This window comes from Cetorhinus maximus, chromosome 2, assembly GCF_964194155.1.
Source record: "Cetorhinus maximus chromosome 2, sCetMax3.hap1.1, whole genome shotgun sequence".
In the NCBI taxonomy this organism is placed as follows: domain Eukaryota; kingdom Metazoa; phylum Chordata; class Chondrichthyes; order Lamniformes; family Cetorhinidae; genus Cetorhinus; species Cetorhinus maximus.
The window spans coordinates 55283621-55306610 of record NC_135880.1 but is presented as its reverse complement, the minus strand read 5'-3'; the positions used below and the strand labels follow the sequence as shown (position 1 = coordinate 55306610).

Below are 22990 nucleotides of genomic sequence, written 5' to 3'. Positions count from 1 at the left end.
ACCAGAAACTGAACTGACTTGAACTAGCCATATAAATACTGTGGCTACAAGAGCAGGTCAGTGGCTTGGAATTCTGTGATGGCTAACTCATCACCTGATTCCCTAGAGCCAATCCACCAAGTCACACAACATCCTGACTTGGAATTATATTGCCATTCCTTCACTGTTGCCTGGTCAAAAACCCTTGCACTCCCTCCCTAACATCTCTGTGGATGTGCCTAACCACATGGACATCAACGGTTCAAAAAGATGGCTCACCACCTTCTTGAGGGCAATTGAGAGTAGGCAATAAGTGCTGGCCTTGCCAGTGACGCTCACATCCCAAGAACTAATAAGAAAAATTCCATCAACTTTCCCTGAAAAACAAGAAATGTCAGCTTTTATATAAAATGATTTGAGTATCATTGGCAAACATTACACCAAGGGTAGATAAAGTCTGCAGGAATACAATAAACATGTTTTCTTATTAAAATACTGTTTACTTGCAACAGTTTTATATTATGAGCATTATGCAGTATGATAATTTAAATCGGGGGCAGGGGAACCATGATTACTAATCCATTTTAAAAGCTGTCCTTCAACCAAAAAAAACACTTCAAAGTAGTTCATTGCACATGAATTGCTTCTAGAAATTTCTAAGTGACATGATATAGTGCAAAACAAATACAAGTCTCTTTTTGAAATGACAGGGATTTAATGCGGTTTTCCTTCCAGAAGATAAACTATATGCAAACCTAATTGATGATATTGAACCTTTGAGGCTGTGCTACTTCTGTCCAAAATTTAAATAATTGAATCTCATGTCTCTATTATAAATACAAAATACTGTATGATTCTATACATTTCTCTCATTCCACACTGTAATCCTATTTAGAAAAATACGGCACCAATTTTGGAATGTCGTATGGCTAAAAATGTTTTGTATTTTGAAAGCTGCAGCATCAAACAGTGTTTACGCAATGATCAATATGAAAAACAAATGAAACAAAAATTAATTTGTTACTTATTTTGTAACTGAAGCAAGAGGTTATGACATATTTGGTAGACTGGGAGAATGTGTTTTTGACAATGTTCAAATGACAAAGCTGCAAATCAGGTCCTTTAGAGATTAACAGGGATAGTTATTGGAGACATCACAGACATAGAACCATCTATGGCCATGAAGCTGAACCATCAGTCCTGATTGGCTGTTGTCAAATGATCTTCCCCAGACAACAGGTGCAGATTTGCTGACAGGTGTGGATATCTTGGATGAGTAAAATTGCTGATGGCTAATAATGTAGCCACGTGTTAGATTGTAAAATGCTGAGCTCTGACAGAACACAAAGCCAACTTGCATGCTTTCAGATCATTTGATGCCGGAGTCGGCCCTCCCCCGTGGCCCCGTATGAATTCTCGGGTGACGAGGTCCAAGCCTTACTAAACCCTGTGAAAATGGTATCTGTGTGTTTTAGGAACGTCTGGGAAATGTAATCCTGTCAGTTGGGAGATGGCATAAGAATTCTGAGCTGTTTGTCTAGCAGGGATTTACTGGAAACTTGCGGGAACTTGGCTTCATAGAAACATAGAAAATAGGACCAGGAGTAGGCCAGTCGTGTTGTCTCAAACTTAGTGACTGCTGCATTTTTTTTTGTTCATTGAGAGGTATATGAGGATTATTTTCACAAATGTGTGGTCTGAAATTGTAGCTCATTGAAAAAGGTCATGCATCTGCTTTCAAAGATAAAACGTGGTTCCTTCAACATAATTCAAGCAAAATTAGCAATTATGAAGTATAATCCCTGCACTTGCATTTTAGAATGGATATAGTTTGTTCTTTACAGACTTGACATAATTATTGCACAGAATTCTATCATGAAAGTGACACAAATGCAGTTTTATAATGCATTTTAAGTATATGTTTAACTAAAGGGTTGTAGGCAATTAATGTCATGATTTACATACAACTGTAAAATTGCTACCTTGACTTTTTTTGAACTCAGCAATATTTCTGATAAAAACTGCCAATTACTAGCAGCTTTTTGGTAACATATTTATTATTTGAGGAAGTCACTGCTGTGACATTTGCACCTGTCAACCATGGAATATTGCTGGACAGCTGGCAGTGTCAGAAAAGGGGACACTAGCAGAGCAGCTGAAAGAACATTGCAGACAAGAACAGAAGGAAGCTGACAAATCAGTGTGTGGCCATCAGGTGGTAGCGACTAGAAATTGCCCTTCTTTACGTATTGTCTTGTAATTACATCATGCCAAAGATACTGATATATTAGCAGCGCACTCTATGTAGTTAAAGGCAAGCTCAAGATGTATTTTTCTCAATTTAGCAAAAAATGTAGTCTTCACAAAGTTCCTTGGGCTATGATCTTAATAATTATGCATTGTCTGTACCTGATGATACTCTTCGTCACTGACCCTGTTGGAACTTGCATGGTCAGTGGAAGGACACATCATATAATTGAACCACTTGGGTCCAAATGCCACTTTGGACACACCTCCAGCATTTGCCTTCCCATGACTGTCATAAACTCTGGCAACCTCCCACCCTGCCCACAGATCAGTGCGGAGAGAGGGGATTTGCCCAGGTCCCATGCCCCAACTCTACCAATGTTCCCATCAGAACCCTGAGCAAGGGGGTTGATCTGGCTAAATGTTATTAAAATTATTTTTTTCAAAGTCCGGGCATCTTGCCCACAGGGACATGAGAGACAATTAGAATTTCAGAGCCAGTGGCGGAATCTTCCAGCACCACCCCCTCCTCCCCCACCCCATGCCCCCCCACCCCCCCCCACCCCCCCTTCCCCCCCCACCCAGCAGCAGGCTCCCCCACCCTGGGGTGGGCCATTGGAATCTCTGTTCACATCAGCGGGACCAGAAAATCCCGCCAGCGTGGAGGGCTGGACAATTCCGGCCAATATTTCTGGGTATAGCTGTTACAGCAATAATTTTACTTTTTTATTTGTCTATATAGACCATAAGACATTGGAGCAGAAATTAGGCCATTCGGCCCATCAAGTCTGCTCCGCCATTCAATCATGGCTGATAAGTTTCTCAACCCCATTCTCCCGCCTTCTCCCCGTAACCTTTGATCCCCTTACCAATCAAGAACCTATCTATCTCGCTCTTAAATACACTCAATGACCTGGCCTCCACAGCCTTCTGTGGCAATGAATTCCATAGATTCACCACTCTCTGGCTAAAGAAGTTTCTCCTCATCTCTGTTCTAAAAGGTCTTCCCTTTACTCTGAGGCTGTGCCCTCGGGTCCTAGTCTCTCCTACTAATGGAAACATCTTCCCCACGTCCACTCTATCCAGGCCTTTCAGTATTCTGTAAGTTTCAATCAGATCCCCCCTCATCCTTCTAAACTCCAACGAGTATAGACCCAGAGTCCTCAAACGTTCCTCATATGTTAAGCCTTTCATTCCTGGGATCATTCTCGTGAACCTCCTCTGGACCCTCTCCAGGGCCAGAACATCCTTGCTGAGATACGGGGCCCAAAATTGCTCACAAGATTCTAAATGTGGTCTGACCAGAGCCTTATAAAGCCTCAGCAGCACATCCCTGCTTTTATATTCTAGTCCTCTCGAAATAAATGCCAACATTGCATTTGCCTTCCTAACCACCGACTCAACCTGCAAGTTAACCTTAAGAGAAAACAAAAACAGAATTACCTGGAAAATCTCAGCAGGTCTGGCAGCATCGGCGGAGAAGAAAAGAATTGACGTTTCGAGTCCTCATGACCCTTCAGCAGAACCCATCAGTTCTGCTGAAGGGTCATGAGGACTCAAAACGTCAACTCTTTTCTTCTCCACCGATGCTGCCAGACCTGCTGAGTTTTTCCTGGTAATTCTGTTTTTGTTTTGGATTTCCAGCATCCGCAGTAGTTTTTTGTTTTTAGCCTTAAGAGAATCCTGGACTAGGACTCCCAAGTCCCTTTGCACTCTAGGATATATGCTTTGTGTATGTGTGCATGAGCATGTTTATGTAAATGGAAAATACATGTATTTACTGTACACACTGCACAGAATTCCATTTATTAAGCTGAATAGGAGTTGCATGCTTTGCCAATGTATCTTTCAGTAAGAAGTTGATAAAACCACAAAAGCAGTAACTGATATGAATCGAAGTAGTAGAGGCGAGACATTGCCACACCCCAGTGGTCACTCATTTTTTTCTCATTGTGGAAACCAATACTGAAAAACCTTCTACAAAAGCAGAATACTGCAAATCTATTACCACTACCATTATTACTGAAAAAGCTTTCCTGTGTAACAAGATTTCTTCAAAACTCTCACCAAAATCCAGGCATCTTAATAAAAAAAACGAGTGTCATTCATGTGGTGGAGTGTTGCATGACAAGACACTGCCTGTTCTGTTTCACTAATTTATTCATTTTTCTGTTCTAATTTATTTCATTTTTCAGAAATATTTGGTGAAATAAATAGTGCTAGAATAACAGTGAACTAAGATAGTAATTGATGAGAACAGAATATTTCTATTGCAGATGCAAATATCTGGAGCAATAATTCATTGAAATCAAAGAACAAAGATACTTAAAACATATAAATGATGGGCTAAAGTTTTTTTAAAATTTTTGGGAGGGTTGCAGCAACATTTCGGAACCAAAATCAAAAATATAACAAAACTATAGTTTCACTCAATACATTTTAAAAAAGGAATATTAAAATATTTTTGCTTTCTTTGCATTTTGCTTCTAACATTAATTGTTAAAATTCTCAGAAAACAATTGTTGGAACTATTAGTATGGAGGAAAAAATGCTCTGTTTTAAAGCTAAAAGGCTAATTATCCCTTAAGGGTCAATAAAACAGCTGTTGCATGAGTTTGAGGTAGAAGAGGCTCTTTCAATTGGTTGAATTGATGGGTTCAGAAAAATTGTACTGTATTATTGCAAATAGTCTTGAATATAATCAAACCAAAAGTTGTAGCCGATGATTGATATTTACATGAAATGTACGTGGAACCTTTCATATATAGTAGTGTTAGTTTGGTTTCTTTCATTTAGTATTTATTCATCATCTTTGATCTTAAATGGACTACAGTTTTGATCAAAGTCCCTCAGAGTTTAGACATCCTTTTTTCCGGTGTGTCCCTTGTGATCTGTGTAGAAGTTTGAACTTTACAAATTGTGTATTTCAGACGTTGAGAAAGAAGGGACTAAATGGCTGTGACAGCCCAGACCCAGACGCAGACGATTCAGTGGGTCACAGCCCTGAGTCTGATGAGAAGTGCAGAAAAATAAATGAAGATATTGATCTAATGATCAGCAGGCAAAGATTGTGTGTAAGTACGAGGGCCTTCCTTTATTTTTACTTTTGATATTTCTCTGAACCTGGCAGGCATTGAACAAGAAAGAAAACAAAGGCTGTGACAGCCCTGATCCTGACTCCTCTTACGCTCTCACCCCACGCACTGAAGAAAAATACAAAAAAATTAATGAAGAGTTTGATAATATGATCAGGAATCATAAAATACCTGTAAGTACCATGAGTTAGATGGCTGCTCTGCTAGTGACTGCTGCAGTAATCTACTTTACCCTTTCGGTGCAGGTTTCTTTCATATTAAATTACATTTCAGACAGCTTTACACGTAGCTTGCAAGCAAGACACCTTCAAGTAGGACAAAAAAGTAACCCTTATTTATTATCCTTATTTAATTCATCAATATACATAATTCAGATAATACCCAGTTTTGTTGCTAGTAAATAACAACATGTTTTTTTAAATGGCTATTCATATACAATCATAATGGTGTGAAAGTTACACCCAAATTGTTGCCAAACTGTAAATTATTTTGAAACTTACAGTCCATTTAAAGCAGCTAGTTGCCGTCCCTTTAAAGCAGCTTTTAGGTGCTTTCTGAATTGCTCATTCACATGTGATTAACTAAATAGAAGAACTGAGAGTCTAAAATTAACAGTAAAAATGACTGTGCAACACAATCTGTAACAGAAAGTTTATCTACAAAACCTTTGAATTTTATTATACAACTCTAAATGAAACAAGCAAGAATAAATAAGATCTTTAATAAAACTGCAGAGGAGATTCCAGGTATGGAATCGTGCTTTCTGTATAAGTTGGAATATACTGATCTGTAAATAAGCCATCCCTTCCTGAGCAGAGCATTCACTACCAACATGTGTTATTATCAAACAGGATGTTTGAGTGAAAAGAGTTAAGACAAATATTGATAGCTTTTTCATTCACTTTTTTAAAAAAATGATAAAAACATGTCCATACTGTTTCCGTTATATATGCTAATAAACATAATCTCTTCATAAAGCAGTATTTTTTAATAATTTAAGGAAAACTGATTTTTTTTTTTGCAATATCCATCAATTTTAAGATCCTGTAAATTTGCTACAAATCATTTTGATCTGTTGACAAACCTGCGATTACATCATTCTGTTGAGAAAATAGGATTTTTGTTACTAAAATGTCACTAAATCACATGCAACTACATTATAACTAGAAATTACACTTGACTATTGCAGAATAGTGAATAATGTTCCCTCCCCAAAAAGTTGACAATTTCTGTCTTAATTATGTAACTTAAGTTCTATTCTCAACGATTTGTATCAATTTAGTTTATTGTATTTGTACATCCCAAATAAAAAACAGCACTAAATAGAACTGTTTTCATCTCAACCCACCTTTCACTCAATGATTGCAACAAGAAGCACTGGTTAATTATGGCATAGACAGGAATTGGTAGTGATCTCGTGCTATAGTACTCAGGCAATGTGCCAAAATTTCAAACTTTGCAATGCAAACTCCTGTACCCCAATATGGCCGTTTCGCTCACCTACTCCATATCCTTATGACCTGTATTAATGATACAGCCAAGTAAGGTTGAGTGTGCAGACTTCAGTGTGATGTCATTCAGTACAAACATTTACTTCAGATCAGTTTAACACTGTTTCATTTACTTAGGATCTTTAATATGCATTGGAGAAAAACTTTTTTCTATATTTCTGACCTAGATTCAAACCCAGGTACCCTTGATGAAAAGACAGTGCTGTAACTCAGTGTACTTCCTTGTCTTTGTTCACCACCCACCTGGTCATCATTATTATGCATATGAGGATGTTATTGGCGGGGTTACAAATACCAAACAGAAGGGTATATTTTACATTTATTCTCATCCTATTAACCACATAGATTTATTTACCAAGTGTTTGCTCAATTAATAGGAAAAATAGATGTTTCATGCAGCAACTTTGTAATATGCACATAGGCATAAATGCATTTTTATGTGATGATATTATTACGAAGAAAAATATATCTTGCTGCATAATACACGCACGGCATGCATGCAATTCCACACCAATGACTGTCAAGTTATATAAAGTAGTTACCTTTTAAAAGATAATTTGAGTAAACTGCATAAAAAATTTCCTTTAGCAACAGCTATCATTTGTTTATTGTTAAACACAATTCTGTATATTTTCTTAATATTAAAAATAATGCAAATATTATCTCACAATGCAACATTTATGTTAAAAAATTAAACCTGATATCTGTACTCAAAGGGTTAAAGCTAACTGCTTGCTGTAGAGAGTCAGTTTGCATGAAATCCTGTTGATGAAATTCAAACACATTGTGTGCTGGGGTGATTTAACAGGATTACAAAAATTGCTTTGCGTCCCGTCAAGAATATTTTATATTCCTGCCTTAACACTAAGCTATTTCGTTGACAACTAAACCAAAACCTCAACACTCATAGTCATTCATATGCCTAGCCAGAAAACTGAGAGAAATAACATAACTTCTGCATGTGCTTACTGTTGCATGAATAATGAGCTCACCATAGTGATCACCTTATAATACTGTGTGGTCTGCTAAGTTGGGTTTATTTTTTTCCTTTATTTTTAAACTATGCTTGTTATTATGAATATAGGTACAATAGTTTTTTTTTCCCTAACACAACAGCATGATTACAACTGTTATTCTAAACATTTAAAATTGTTGTTTTTGTCCTGTAAATCAATGTAGGGCATGATAAATAAGTAAATGTTTCAGTTTTGATTTAGAAAAAAGTTTATTGGAATAGTATCACAAAATAAATAAAATGAATATTACTGTCTCCAGCTTCAGCTTGTGACAGTTCACATTGTGGTCAGTGTGGTTAAAAAGAGCAGGGCGTCCAGATTCAAGTATTGGATGCTGTCATCTGACAGGAAGGATGGCACCAGCAAAATGACAGCCTACTAAAAGCCCACACATGCATGGCGTAGTATCACCATTTCAAATCGCCTCACCCGGTAGACCACAAAATAAGGGTGGAAGGACATTACTGAGGAAAGTTGAAATGGTGGAACCTAGAGAAGACATGGTCAGAAAATAAAAACAAAGAGCTATTGAAGATCTGACTTAATGTGGGTACCCTGAATGAACTATAGACACAGCCTCTAATCCAAAACCTCCCCATCAAAAAAAACATTAACACAGCCAAAATAAATTTAGTACGTTTGCAACAGCCCTGCTTGTAAAAGGTGTGTTGCAAAATTTCCATAGTACATTCATGTGGAAAGTCATTGAGAAGGTACTGAATCATTGATAATTTTAAAATACTTTTAGGTGCATGAACAATAAAAGACTTGCATTATTACATTTTAAAAATGAGATATATAAATTAAGCTATCCAGTTGGTCAGAGTAAAGAATCATATCATTTAAATTAACTGAAAGGTAAAGAATAAACTGTAACTCGTAACTTCTCAAAACTAAGATGTATGACAGATTAAAGAATTATTTTACTTACTTATATGAAACAATAATTTAAACTATAACACAAGAATTTTTTAAAATAACCCTCTGGTTTCCTACTGCAGCCCCCTCCCCCCTACCGCAAACTGTTTTCCTGTTAATCTCCCCCAGGCCACGCACAGCTGACAGCCAAAAGTGTAGGAGGACAGCATGGTCCGAAGCCTTTGCTAACGCTGCTTTAAGCTAATCAATAAAAGACATTTGGGTATATCCTGTGATGGCATATTGTCCTTCTCGCATTCCTTCAGAATGGAGCAGAACCTCTTTTCTGCCCAGTGCTTACAAAGATACAATAATAAAAAAAATCTTTGATTTTGACTGTGCTCCTACTCAGTGAGGCACCACGCCATCTTTAGCTAATGAATTCCTACAATGTGTTACTGTCTGTTTCACGCTGCCTGCCTTTTTTATGAACTTAACCTCACTTTTCATTTCTCTTGGAGTCTTGGGTGAAGGTGAATTTACCAAATTGGCATCTCCCTTGGCATTTTGCAGCACTGATAATCTGTTGCTCATCTTCTAGAACTCTTTCCCAACCTGTTACTCTTACTTATAGGTCTTCCTTGCTCAAGAAAGACCTCTCGCAGCACCCAGGTGCTGTTAGGGTTCATCATATCGCACACTCATTTTTTTATTTCCCCAAGTTCATTCTAAAGTTAAGTTTTCATGACTTGTTCTTACTGTCGGAGCACAAAATTGGGCTCCATAGTGTTGCTAGGAAACCCTGGAGCAAGAAAGTGGCACTGCCCCTGCTTCCAACCACTTCTGGCACAGACTCCTGTGGTGCCCATCACAAAGGCACTAGCACTGGCATGCTGTCCTTGTGCCCACAGCATCAGCAGTGGTACTATCATGATATCAAATAGCTATTCTGGCTGATTTGATGTTTGTTTCAGGAACTTGATCTGTTTATGCCTAATGTAGGCCTGTGCTGATCACACCTAACTGAACAGGCATTTAGCAGCACAGGGGCACCCTCCCACAACCCCCCCTCCAACCACCCTCCTCCGCCATTAACATTGTTTAAAGAACCAGACACCAACTTTCAGGTGATAAGAGCAAAATACTGTGGATGCTGGAAATCTGAAACAAAAACAGAAAATTCTGGAAAAATTCAGCAAGTCTAACAGCATCTGTGGAGAGAGGAACAGAGTTAACGTTTGAAGTCTGTATGACCCTTCTCCAGGGTTCGGAAGAAGGGTCATACGGACTCGAAACTTTCAGGTGAGGTGCTTTTGACTTACCTCTGCTTAGGCTGAATTTGTGGAAGTGCTGTGGTGTATTTTTGGAAGTGTTTCGGATAACTTGCTTAATAAGGGAGGACATAGGAATTGGTAACTGAGATATGGGGGCTGTGGTTGCAGCGCCTCCTGGTCTGCAATATGATCATTAAATGGAGAGGCTGCTGACAGGTGAAGCTCTGTAAAGAGGGAGGGAGAGGAGGACTCTCTATAGAAGCTTCTATTCAACAAGGGTTTTTTTAATAGCATTTCTTCTCCATCCAACTGACCCAGAACATTGCCTGATATGAGGTGGTCACTGAACTGTGTTACCACCTCCAGTCCAACCTGGAGCCTCGCACCAAGCTGAGGACAGCCCTATCAGTAGTCATCATGGTCACAGTGGGATTGAACTTTTATCCATCTGGGTCTTTACACGAGGAAGAGGACAACATCTCGAACATATCCCAGTATACTATAGATCAGAGAGCATCCAGGACATCACACAGGCTATCTATTCAAGAAAAGAAGAGTTTTTGTATTCTTCCTGAGCAGGAACAAACAGGATGAGAGAGCACTTGGATTCATCATAATATTGGGATTCCCAATGATGCAGGGCCCCATCTATCACCAGACATTGCTCTGTGGGTCCCCCATGACAATGGGGAAAGGTACAGGAATCTCAAGTGCTACAAACTTTGAACGAGCAGTTGGTGCATGACCACTCCCAAATACATCACGTTGGTGAATACCCACCATGCTGGTAGCAGCTATGATATATTCATCATTCACCAGTCAGCTATACCCCCATTTTTGAACCTCCAAGGGAACCAGAGACACTGGCTGCTCGAGGACAAAGGCTAGCCCTGTTTTCATGGCTGATAACCACTCCCTGCACTTCATCTGCTCACCACGTGAGGATGGTAGCCAAATAATGATAGCCACAGAACCATAAGAGACATTGTGGTGCAGACAATTGGCCTGCCCAAGCAGTGATTCTAATGCATTGACTGCTGGAACCTCAACTTTTTACAGTTCTTATAAATTACTTGCATGAAGGGGCTGAAGGTATGGTTGCTAACTCTGCTGATGACACAAAGATAGGTAGGAAAGTAGGTTGTGACTAGGACATAAGAAGGCTACAAAGGGATATAGATAGTTAAGTGAATGGGCAAAGATCTGGCAATGTGGGAAAATGTGAAATTGTCCATTTTGGCCCGATGAATATAAAAGAAGCGTATTAGCTAAATGGTGAGAGATTGCAGATGCAGAGGGATTTGGGTGTCCCAGTGCATGAATCACAAATGGTTAGTAGGCGTCGCCCTTTGACGTTCAATGGCATTCCCATCACTGAATTCCCCACTATCAACACCCTGGGGGTTACCACTGACCAGAAACTGAACTTGACTAGCTGTATAAATACTGTGGCTACAAAAGTAGGTCAAAGGCTAGAAACCCTGCGACGAGTAACTCGCCTCCTGATTCCCCAAAGCCTGTCCACCATCTACAAGGCACAAGTCAGGAGTGTGATGGAATACTCCCCACTTGCCCAGATGAGTGCAGCTCCCACAACACTCAAGATGCTTGACACCGTCCAGGACAAAGCTTGATTGGCATCCCTTCCACAAACATTCACTCCCTGCACAACCGGTGCACAGTAGCAGCAGTGTGTACCATCTGCAAGATGCACTGCATGAATTCACCATGGCTCCTTAGCACCTTCCAAACCCATGACCACTACCATCTAGAAGACAAGGACAGCAGATAGATGGAAACACCACCATCTGGAAGTTCCCCTCCAAGTCACTCACCATCCTGACTTGGAAATATATTGCCGTCCCTTCACTGTTGCTGGGTCAAAGTCCTGGAATTCCCTCCCTAACAGAACAGCACTGTGGGTGTACCTACACCACATGGACTGTAGCGGTTCAAGAAGGCAGTTCACCGTCACCTTCTAAAAGGCAACTAGGGATGGGCAATAAATGCTGGCCTAGCCTGCGAAACCCACATCCTGTGAAAGAACAAAAAAAAGGTACAGCAAGTAATTAGAAAAGCTAATAGAATGTTATTGTTTGTTGCGAGGTGAATTGATTACAAAATTAGGGAGGTTATGCTTCAGTTATACAGGGCATTGGTGAGACCACATCTGGATACATCTGTGTACAGTATTGGTCACCTTATTTAAGGGAGGATGTAAATGCCTTGGAAGCAGCTCACAGAAGGTTTACTGGACTAATACCTGCAATGGGTAGATTGTCTTATGAGGAAAAGTTAGACAGGCTAGGCTTCTATCTGCTGGTGTTTAGAAGAGTAAGAGGTGGCTTGATCAAAACATATAAGATCCTAAGGGGTCTTGACAGGTTGGATGTGGAGAGGATGTTTTCCCTTGTGGGAGAATTGAGAACTAGGGTTCACTGTTTAAAAATAAAGGGTTGCTCATTTAAACAGAGATGAGGAGTTTTTTTTTTCTCAAGAGGGTTGTGAGCCTTCGGAATTCTCTTCCTCAAAAGGTGGAGGCAGCAGAGTCTTTAAATATTTTTAAGGCAGAGGTAGATAGATTCTTGATAAGCAAGGGGGTGAAAGATAATTGAGGTAGGCAGGAATGTGAAGGTTTACAATCAGATCAGCCATGCTCTTATTGAATGGTGGAGCTGGTTCATGAGACCAAGTAGCCTACTCCCGCTCCTAGTACATGTGTTTGTATGTATGTATGTTCGCTTAGGGTGCGTCCTCCAGCACATAATGGAGCATGTTTCAAATTTCATGGTGGCCTGCTGTATTGTCCATAACGTTATCACCATGAGCAAATAGCCATTGCCTCCAGGAATCCAGAGGCCACCTTGGGAAGAGGGGGAGGTAGGAATGATGTATCCTGAACCGCTTTGCTCCAAATGGGGTGTCGGAGAACACCTTGGAAAGAGATCCATGGTTACATTGTCCCCAGCTTGCCCATTGTGCCAGATAGCAGGATGAGGGAGAGGAGTGAGTTGAGAAGAGACCTAAGAAAATAACATACCATCAACCTGAATGGTCTCGGCGATTTGGTCGCAGCCAGCCCATGAAGCGGAGCACTGACTCCTCCATCAGGCTCAGTTGATGTAGGCATACCTGCTGCCCACCAATTTGCTGCTGTGTCTTGTCCTGCAAGAGAGTGGGAAGAATGTCATTGATTGCGTTTGGGTAATGTGCCTGCCATAGTTGAAAAGCTGGAGGTATGTGGAGGTTGCAAGAGGCTGGGTGTTAGGTGGCATCACTGGAAGGTGTGTGATGGTGAGGTGCAATATGTGAATGTTAGACATGTGTCTTGAAAGCTAAGGACTGCCGTTGGGTGAGTGATGGGAGGTATGGGTGGTTGTAAGATGTCAATATTTTTTTCCATTTATTCACAGAAAAATTTAGTATAATACAGAACAAAAACTGTTTTTTGTTGTCTGCGATGTGGAAGCTACTTTATTTATGCTATGGATTGGATGCTATAGCATCAGTGAAAACACAAATGCACCATGAGTGTCTTTAATAGCCTGATGTCTCAAGAATACCATACAGGGCAACAATGTGAAAGTCTATTGACCTGCTCATAATTAGAAGAAAATGTTTGTCCATGCTACTGACAGCAGCCATATTTGCTAGATCATAAGATGCGTCAAGATTTTAAAAATAAATATTCAGGAAAAAATGTCAGTGCATGTAGGTGCTTAATACTTATATTTACCATTACAGAAATGGAAAAAAATTGCAGCGCAAAGTTTTGCTAATCATAGATGCCCCAAAATTCCTCATCACTACTGTCACAATCATCATCACTTGCGTTATATGAAGTATCACTTTCTTCAAATAGTACGTCATTTTCATTGCCATCTAGGATCCAGGGCATTGCTGATACCACCTTCGAATGGTTTATTTAATAAAATGTCCAGCTGCTGTAATTGGCTAGTCAGACCAACTAGAATCACAGCTGGCTGTGTCTTCACTTCCACAACCCTGCTTTTTGTGGCCTCAGTTATATGCGCCTGGAACTGGTCACAAGTTAATAGGGCTGGTTTTTTAGAAGGTCACTTGAACACTTCGACCCACACTTTCTCCACCTACAATTGCATCCCTTCTTCATTCAATCATCCCTTATAATGAACATGAACAAAAAATTCCATGTGGAATTTCAACCTTTGGTGCCATTTTTCTCCTAAAGATCTTTAATGATGTCAGCTTTTTACCATCAGAACAACAGTCAAAACAGCAGTGTAATGGGTCTTTCTGAGGCCAGACGTTTTTGTTGGTATTGTTTTAACACTTTCAATATCAGTCTTGTCTGATAGAACGTCAAAAGTTAGAGGAACATTGTTTATTTTTGCCTATCTGTCCAAGTTCAAAATATGTTTTTTTCCTTGCATTAATAACGAACCTATGAAATTCAAATATCTTTGCTTCATATTCCGTCAGTATCTTCTGTGCTATCCTGGTTCTAGTGCACATGCTTAGCCCATACCTTATCAAAATCAGTATGCCGCTTGGTACTGCTGCTCTTCTTGCTTCACATATCCTCATTTTGGTAGATACAGAAATTCCATTTCTCCTGTCCTCTATTGTCCAAATTTTCACCTCTCCTTCCTGATATAGCAGTTTTGCACCATGCCCTTTTATATTTTCGCTAGTTCCTCTTGCTTCTTCCATTCCCTTATAATTTTCTCGGTTGAAGGAGGACCAAAATTTCCAAGCTCTTTGGCATACCTTACCACTTCCAGTTTGAATCCTACAATGTAACAGAACTTTTTTTGTTTTGCACCCATTGGGCAGAATTTCCCATTTGTCGGGCAGGCAGGCCTGACCCAATTGTGGGCAGGCATGGAGCCGATCGCCGCCAGCGATCGGGGCCGCACTGCCATTTTACGTGGGTGGGACAATTAAGGCTCGCCCAGCGTGACGTCCACTGGGAACCGCTATGCGCTCCCTGTACAGGCAGGGGGGAATCCCTAAAATCGAGAGTGCGCTCTTTTGCGCATGCGCACGAAAGAGCGCACTCATCTCCCTGAGGCTAAATGCAGCCTCAGGGGATTGCCTCGACTTTTAAAAATATTAAAAATAGAAAAAAAAAATTCCCTTACATGTCCCCTCATGTGACAATGTCACATGAGTTGGGACATGTTCATAATTTACAGAACAACTTTATTACAATTTTTAAAACCCTACATGAAACCTCATCCCGCCGGTGGATGAGGTTTCATGTTTTTTCTAGTTGCCGCCGGGGCTCTTGGCCTGCCTGCCAACCTTAAGGTTGGCCGGGCAGGTCCTTTAATTGGTTAATTGATCCTGTCAATGGCCTCAAGTGGCCATTGACAGGTTGGCGGGCCTGCAGCTGATTTTGCTGTGCCCCCAACTTCCTGAAAATTTAAATGGGTTGGGGTGACGTCGGGGGTTCCGCCCGATGTCATCCCGTGTCATTTTACGCGTTGGCGAGCGGGCCCCGTCCCCCGCTCGTCGACGGTAAAATTCTGCCCATGAAGTTTGAACCAGATTTTACTAAACACTCAAATCAAACTACTGGGATCATAATCATTGTGTGTAACTCTGAAGCTGCTGCTAATATCTGTGCAATTAGGTTTCTTTCAGACCATAAGGCACATGACAATTTTCAGCAACTTTTTCCAGGAAAAATGTGCATCTTTTCGTCTGACAAATATGGAACTTTACAACTATGGTTATGCTGCCTCTGACTAAGCTGGGAGCAACCACTTTGGAGGGAATTGTCTGCTTTGCTAGAGGCAGTAACAACACCTCATTCACCTTGCAGCATGAAGGTGAAGATGCCAGCAGTGACAGCACTATAAGGTAGATGGCAACAATTCTCAAACACTGCAAATTTCCTACAATGTGATGCAGAGAAAACATTAGAACCCTGCCACTCAACTATGTAATATATGTGATAAAATAATAAATGCATTCTAGATGGTTCCTTTGGTCTTAAAAAAGTGCTACTTGCATAATTGAAACTTGAAATTCCTGGAAAAAAAGGATTTATACGACTCCTTTCATGACCACAGAACACCCTGAAGCATTTTTCTGCCAATGAAGTACTTTTGTAGTGTAACCACTACTGTTCAGCTAAAGCTACAACACTAGCATCTACCCAATTAAGTGGAAAATTGCTCAGGTGTGTCCTGTCTACAAAAAGCAGGATCAATCCAATCCAGGCAATTGCCATCTCATCAGTCTATTCTCAGTCATCAGCAAAGTGATACTCTTTCGAGTTATCAACAGTCACAGATTGCAACTCTTTTGAGTACAATCACAGTTCTTGGTTTCCGGGAGTGGGACATGAACCCACAACCCTCTGATTCAAAGGCGAGGGTACCAGCAAAGTGATGGAGGGGGCTGATGACAGTGCTATCAATCATCACTTAATCACAATAATATGCTCACCAATGCTTAGTTTGGATTCTGCCAGGAACATTACAGTCTTGGTCCAAATATGGACAAAAGAGCTGAATTTCAGAGATGAGGTGAGAGTAACTATCCTTGTCATCAAGGCAACATTTGACCAAGTGTGACATCTGGTAAAATTGAAGTCAATAGAAATGAGGGGGAAACTCTTCACTGGTTGGAGTCATACTCGTCACAAAGGAAGACGGCTGTGATTGTTGGAGGCCAATCATTTCAGCCTTATGGCATTGTTGCAGGAGTTCCTCAGGGCGTTGCTCTAAGCTCAACCATCCTCAGCTGCTTCTTAAATGACCTTCCCTCTGTCAGAAGGTCAGAAGTAGAGATGTTAACTGATCAATGCATAATGCTCAGTGCCTTTCACAATTTCTCAGATAATGAAACAGTCCTTGCCTGCATACAACAAGAACTGGACAATATTCAGGCTTGAGCTGATAAATGGCATGTAATATTTGTGCCACACAAGTGCCTGTCTTCAATAAGAGAGAGTCTAACCACTTCTCCTCACCTTTTAATCCCACAACATCAATATCCTGGGGATCACCATTGACCAGAAACTAAACTGGCCAGCCATATAAATACTGTGGCTACAAGAAGGTCAGAGGCTGGTTACTCAGCTTATGACTCCTCCATCTAGAGTTTGCACCATCTAGAGTACAAGTATTTAAATAAGAAAGGAGTAATTAACATTAGTGTTGGTCCTCTAGGGAGTGAGTCTGGGGATTTGATAATGGAAAACAAGGAAATGGCAGAGGCGTTGAACAGGTATTTTTTGTCTGTCTTCACTATAGGAAACTTCCCAAAAAAATCAAGACGTGAATGGGGGGTGGAGGGAACTTAAAACCATCACTAGGGAAAAGGTGCTGGTTAAACTATTAAAAGTCCCCAGGGCCAGATGGCCTGCACCCTGGGGCCTCAAAAGAAGTGGCTGCAGAGATGGTAAATGCATTGGTTATAATCTTCCAAAGTTCCTTTAGATTCTGGAAGGGTCCCAGTGGATCGAAAATAGCAAATGTAACACCTTTATTCAAAGAAGGAAGAGACAGAAAGCAGGAAACTACAGGCCAGTTAGCCGTACATCTGTCATAGGCAAATTGCTAGAATCCATCATTTGGGAGGTTATAGCAGAATACTTAGAAAATCATAATTTGATCAGGCAGAGTCAACATGGGTTTGTGAAAGGGAAATGGTGCTTAACTAATTTATTAGCATTTTTGAGGAAGTAAAAAGCAAGTTGTATAAAGGGGAACCTGTAGATGTGGTGTACTGGAATTTCCAGAAAATGTTTGATAAAGTGCCCCATCAAAAATTACCACATGGGATAAGATTACATGGTATAGCGAGTAACATTTTAGAATGGATAAAGGATTGGCTAGCTAACAGGTAGCAGAGAGTTGGAATAAATGGGTCTTTTTCAGGTTGACTGGCTGTAACAAGTGGAGTGGCACAGGGGTCAGTGCTGGGACCTCAACTTTTTGCATCGACAGTAATGACTTGAATGAAGGGACCAAATGTACGGTAGCTAAATTTGCTGATGGCACCAAGATAGGTAGGAAAGTAACTATCAAGAGGAGGTAGAGAGTCTGCCAAGAGATATAGGTTAAGTGAATGGGCAAAAATTTGGCAGATGGAGTACAATGTGGAAAAATGTAAACTAGTCCATTTTGACAGCACAACTAGAAAAGCAGTTTACTATTTAAATGGAGAGAGATTGCTGAACTCTGTGGTACAGAGGGATCTGGTGTCCTGGTACATGAATCACAAAAAGTTAGTATGCAGATATAGCATGTGATTAGGATGGCAAATGGAATGTTGGCATTTATTGCAAGGGGAATGGAATATAAAAATAGGGAAGTTTGACTGCAGCTCTACAGGAACTTGGTGAGACCACACTGGAATACTGTGTACAGTTTTGGTCTCTTTATTTGAAAAATTATATAATTGAGTTAAAAGCAGTTCAGAGAAGGTTCATTTGACTCATTCCTGGCATGAAGGGCTTATCTTCTGAAGAAAATTGAACAGGTTCGACCTGTACCATTGGAGTTTAGAAGAATGAGAGGTGATTTTAGTGAAACACATGAGATTCTGGGGGGACCTAATAGGGTAGATACTGGGAGCATGTTTCACTCGTGGGACAGACTAAAACTATGGGACACTCTAAGAATAAGAGGCCTACCATTTAAGATGGAGATGAGGACATTTTCTTCCTCTCAGAGGGTAGTTAGTATGTGGAATTCTCTTCACCAGAAAGCAGCGGAGGCTGGGTCATTGAATTTATTCAAAGCAGAGCTAGACAGATTTTTGATAGACAAGCGTGCCAAGGGTTATGGGGAGCAGATGGTAAAGTGAAGTTGAGACCACAACCAGGTCAGCCATGATCTATTGAATGGTGGAGCAGACTCGAAGAGCCAAATGGCCTACTCCTGCTCCTAAGTCCTATGTTCCTAAAGCACAAGTCATGAGTGTGATGAAATGCTTGCCACTTGTCTGGATCAGTGTAGCTCCAACACACTCAAGAAGCTAGACACAATCCAGGGCATAGCAGCCCTTCCACCATAGAATCATAGAACAGTTACACCACAGAAGGAGATCATTCAGCCAGTCTTGTGCATGCTGGCTCTCTGTAAGAGCAATTTAGCTAGTCCCACTGCATCAAAACACCCCCCAATTCCCAACCCCACCCCCATAGCCCTGCAAATTTGCTTTTTTTCAGATGTTTATCCAATTCCCTTTTGGAAGATGCATTTGAATCTACCTCCAGTTCATTCTCAGGCTGTGCGTTCCAGATTGTAATCGCTCACTGCGCAAAGGAAGTTTTTCCTCATGTCCCCTTTGGATATTTTGACAGTTACGTTCAATCACTTTGGTTCTCAACCTTTCCGCCAATGGGAACTTTTACTATCTACTCTGGCTAGACCCCTCACGATTTTGAATGCCTTTATCAAATCTCCTCTCAGCTGTCTCTTCGCTAAGGAGAACAGCCCCAGCTTCTCCAATCCACCCTTGTAAGTGAAGTATCTCATTCCTGGCATCAGCCTCGTTAATCTCTTTTGCTTTCCCTTCATGTAGCGTCCTCATTGTCCAAATTGGCTTATGGCATGTTATCAGTATGGGGCAAGCTGAGGATGCAGGGTACAATAACTACCTAAGCTGGTACAGGGTTTGGACCCATGCTGTTGACGTTATTCTACAGCACAATATAGGCATCCAATAACTGAGCTAACTGACCCTTATCTTTTCTGCACCTTCCCTAAAGCCTTCACACCCTTCCTAAAGTGCGGTGCCCAGAATTAGACACAATACTCCAGTTGAGGTCGAACCAGTGTTTTATAAAGTTTCATCGTTATTTCCTTGCTTTTGTATTCTATGCCTCTATTTTAAAAGCCCAGGATTCCCTCAGCCTTTTTAACTGTTTTTCTAAACTGCTCTGCCACCTTTAATGATTTCTACACATATACCCCCAGGTGCCTCTGCCCTTGCACCCACTTTAGAGTTGTACCCTTTATTCTCTATTGCCTCTCTTCATTCTTCCTACCAAAATGTATCACTTCACACTCCTCTTAAATTTCACCTGCCACATGTCTGCCCATTTCACCAGCCTGACTTTGCCCTCTTGAAGTCTACCATTATTCACCACATGCTTCACAGTACTTCCAAATTTTGTGTCATCTGCAAATTCTGAAATTGTATCTTGTACACCAAAGTCTCAGACATCAATTTATATCGAGAAAAGCAGTGGTCTTAGTACCGGCCCTTGAGGAACCCCATTGACCAATCCATAAAACAACCAGCATTTTCTGTTTCCTGTCACTCAACCAACTTTGTATTCATGTTGACACTGCCCCTTTTATTCCATGCACTTAATTCAGCATTGCTAGCAAACCTATTGGCCAGGATTTTCCCCTCGGTGATTTGGGGGCGGGGCCTGGTCGCCAAGGGGAAAATGATGCGAGATGACGTCGGGAGGAATCCCCGGCTTCATCCCGGTCCATTTAAATTTTTAGGAAGGTGGGCGAACAGCAAATTAGCTGTCCACCCACCGACCTGTCAATGGCCAATTGAGGCCATTGACAGGCTAATTAAAGTAATTAAAGACCTGCCCGGTCAACCTTAAGGCTGGCAGGCAGGCCAGGAGCCCCAGCGGGCTCCAGATTATTCATGAAACTTCATCCACTGGCAGGATGAAGTTTCATGTCCGTTTTGTAAAAAATTAATAAAGTTTATGTGTTCTTTATTAACATGCCCCGTCTCGTGTGACGTTGTTACATGAGGGGGACATGTTAATAATTTTTTAATGTTTCTATTTTTAAAGTTTTTTCCACTGTAAGTATTCTCCCTGAGACAGGACTTTGCCTCAGGGAGAAGTGCGCTCTTTCACGCGGATGCACGAAAGAGCGCACTTTGACAGATGGGGATTTCCTCCCCACCGGAACAGGAAGCGCATAAATTGGCGGCGGGCCCTGTTTCAGTGCCGGGGGTCAGCTGGCTGCCCACCGCCAAGTCGGTGGGGCCCGCCCGCCATCCGAGGACAAAATTCTGCCCATTATGTGGCACTTTATCAAACACCTTTTGGAAATCTATGTACTCTGCATAAACCAGACTGCCCTCTCTGTTATCACTTAAAGATCCCTTCACTCGATGGTGGTCCATGGCTACAGTATGTACCATCTACAAAATATATTGCAGCAAATTGTGAAGGCTTCATTGACAGCACCAATGGCCTCCATCACCAAGAAAGTCAAGAACAGCAGATGCATGGGAACACCACCCCCTCCAAGTTTCCCTTTCTGATTTGGAAATATATTGCTGTTTCTTCATCGACGCTGGATCAAAATCCTGGAACTCCCTCTCTTACAGTACTGTTGGGAGTAACTTCACAAACCGGACAGCAGCGGTCAAGAAAGTGGCTCACCACCACCTTCTGAAGGGCCTTTAATTCTAGGCAATAAATGCTGGCCTCGCCAACAATTCCCATATCCTATGAATGGATAAAAAAGAATCAGCAACTTAATATGATATAAATGGAAACGGCCAACTGCCTAATCACCCAGTCCTATCTAGGCATGTTGCTGCCAATATGTGATATTAACACCCCCTTCCCCCACCCTCTCAGCAAATCAGGCAATCTCCTGGGAGAAGAAGCAACAAAATAAATCAAATCTAAACTAATTAGGATCAAAATCTCACCAATTTCCAAATTCAAGCAGATAAGCTCCAATAGACTACAGTAACTGACATAATTTATCACTAAGAACAAAGAACAAAGAAAAGTACAGCACAGGAACAGGCCCTTCGGCCCTCCAGGCCTGCGCCGATCATATTGCCCGTCAACTAAAACATTTTGCACTTCGGGGGTCCGTATCCCTCTATTCCCATCCTATTCATGTATTTGTCAAGCTGCCTCTTAAACACCACTATCATACCTGCTTCCACCACCTTCTCTGGCAGCAAATTCCAGATACTCACTACCCTCTGCGTAAAAAATTGCCCTGCACATCTCCTCTATAGTTTTCTCCTCTCACCTTAAATCTATGTCCCCTAGTAATTGACTCTTCCACCCTGGGAGAAAGCTTCTGACTGTCTACTCTGTCCATGCCACTCATAATTTTGTAAACTTCTGTCAAGTCACCCCTCAATCTCTGTTGCTCTAGTGAGAACTACCTCTTACCTACTTTCTAGAATTTTAGTCTCTCTGGAACTCATCCAGCTTCCCTTTGAAATCATGATTACTTTTAATTTTCTTGCCTCATATCATGAAATGAGAATGTTTAACAATGCAGAATTTACTTTTCTTTGTGAATTTCATTCCAGTTGTTCAGCTGCTTTGACTAGTTTTGCTTGTTCAAAATTTTGAAAGCATCTTATCACAGTTATGTAATATATTTTCATTAATGCTTTCATTTTGTTGGAATACAATTGCTTTCCAACCTGTACAAAATGGATTTAGAATTATTAAAACAAATCTGCAGTGAAAAAAACTTAAGTGTCCTGCAAAGTAAATCATCACTGCACTGATCTGAGCTCAGAACTGAATTTAGGCTTATTTTTGTAACATTGACTATTCCTCTCTATTTTGGTATTTTTTCTGCTCTTTCCTGTTGTATAGGCTGTTCCACCACCTAACTTTGAGATGCCAGTTTCAATCCCAGTGTCCAACCAAAACAGTCTGGTATACAGTAGCCCAGGCAGCTCACTGGGCAATCACAACCTAATGCCACTGGGTCATCCTTCTCTGCAGAGGAACAGTATGTCTCCTGGAGTAACACAACGGCCACCAAGTGCAGGAAACGCAGGTAAGATTCACTACGTTTCTTGTTGAATAATTGCTTTGTAAATGAAGGTACACATCATGCATATTAGAACCTCCAAGTATGTTTCTTTTATTTAGCATATTATAGGTGTAGTTTACGTTTCTTCTCAAATACAAAGGACAATTTTATGCCCTACCTTGTGTATGGTGTTTATAAAGAGTAGAAGAGAGAATTTACTGAGACCCGTGTGATTTTATATATGATTCTTTACTTGGAAGCTTTGGTGGATGTTTTTTAGCTGAG

The 22990-nt window shown here is 40.9% G+C and overlaps 1 protein-coding gene across 6 annotated transcripts in view; it reads left to right on the top strand.

Moving 5' to 3' along the window:
- The window catches only part of mef2cb (myocyte enhancer factor 2cb), a 291079-nt gene that overhangs the window by 214951 nt on the left and 53138 nt on the right, over nt 1-22990 (top strand). For 3 of the 6 annotated variants that reach the window (XM_078564876.1, XM_078564866.1, XM_078564885.1), the window contains 2 exons: nt 5157-5300; nt 22543-22729. In XM_078564876.1, coding sequence (XP_078421002.1) covers nt 5157-5300; nt 22543-22729 — 331 coding nt within the window. Of the gene's footprint in view, nt 1-5156; nt 5301-5356; nt 5495-22542; nt 22730-22990 lie in introns of all 6 variants that reach the window. The other 3 variants (XM_078564895.1, XM_078564905.1, XM_078564914.1) reach the window with 2 other exon arrangements.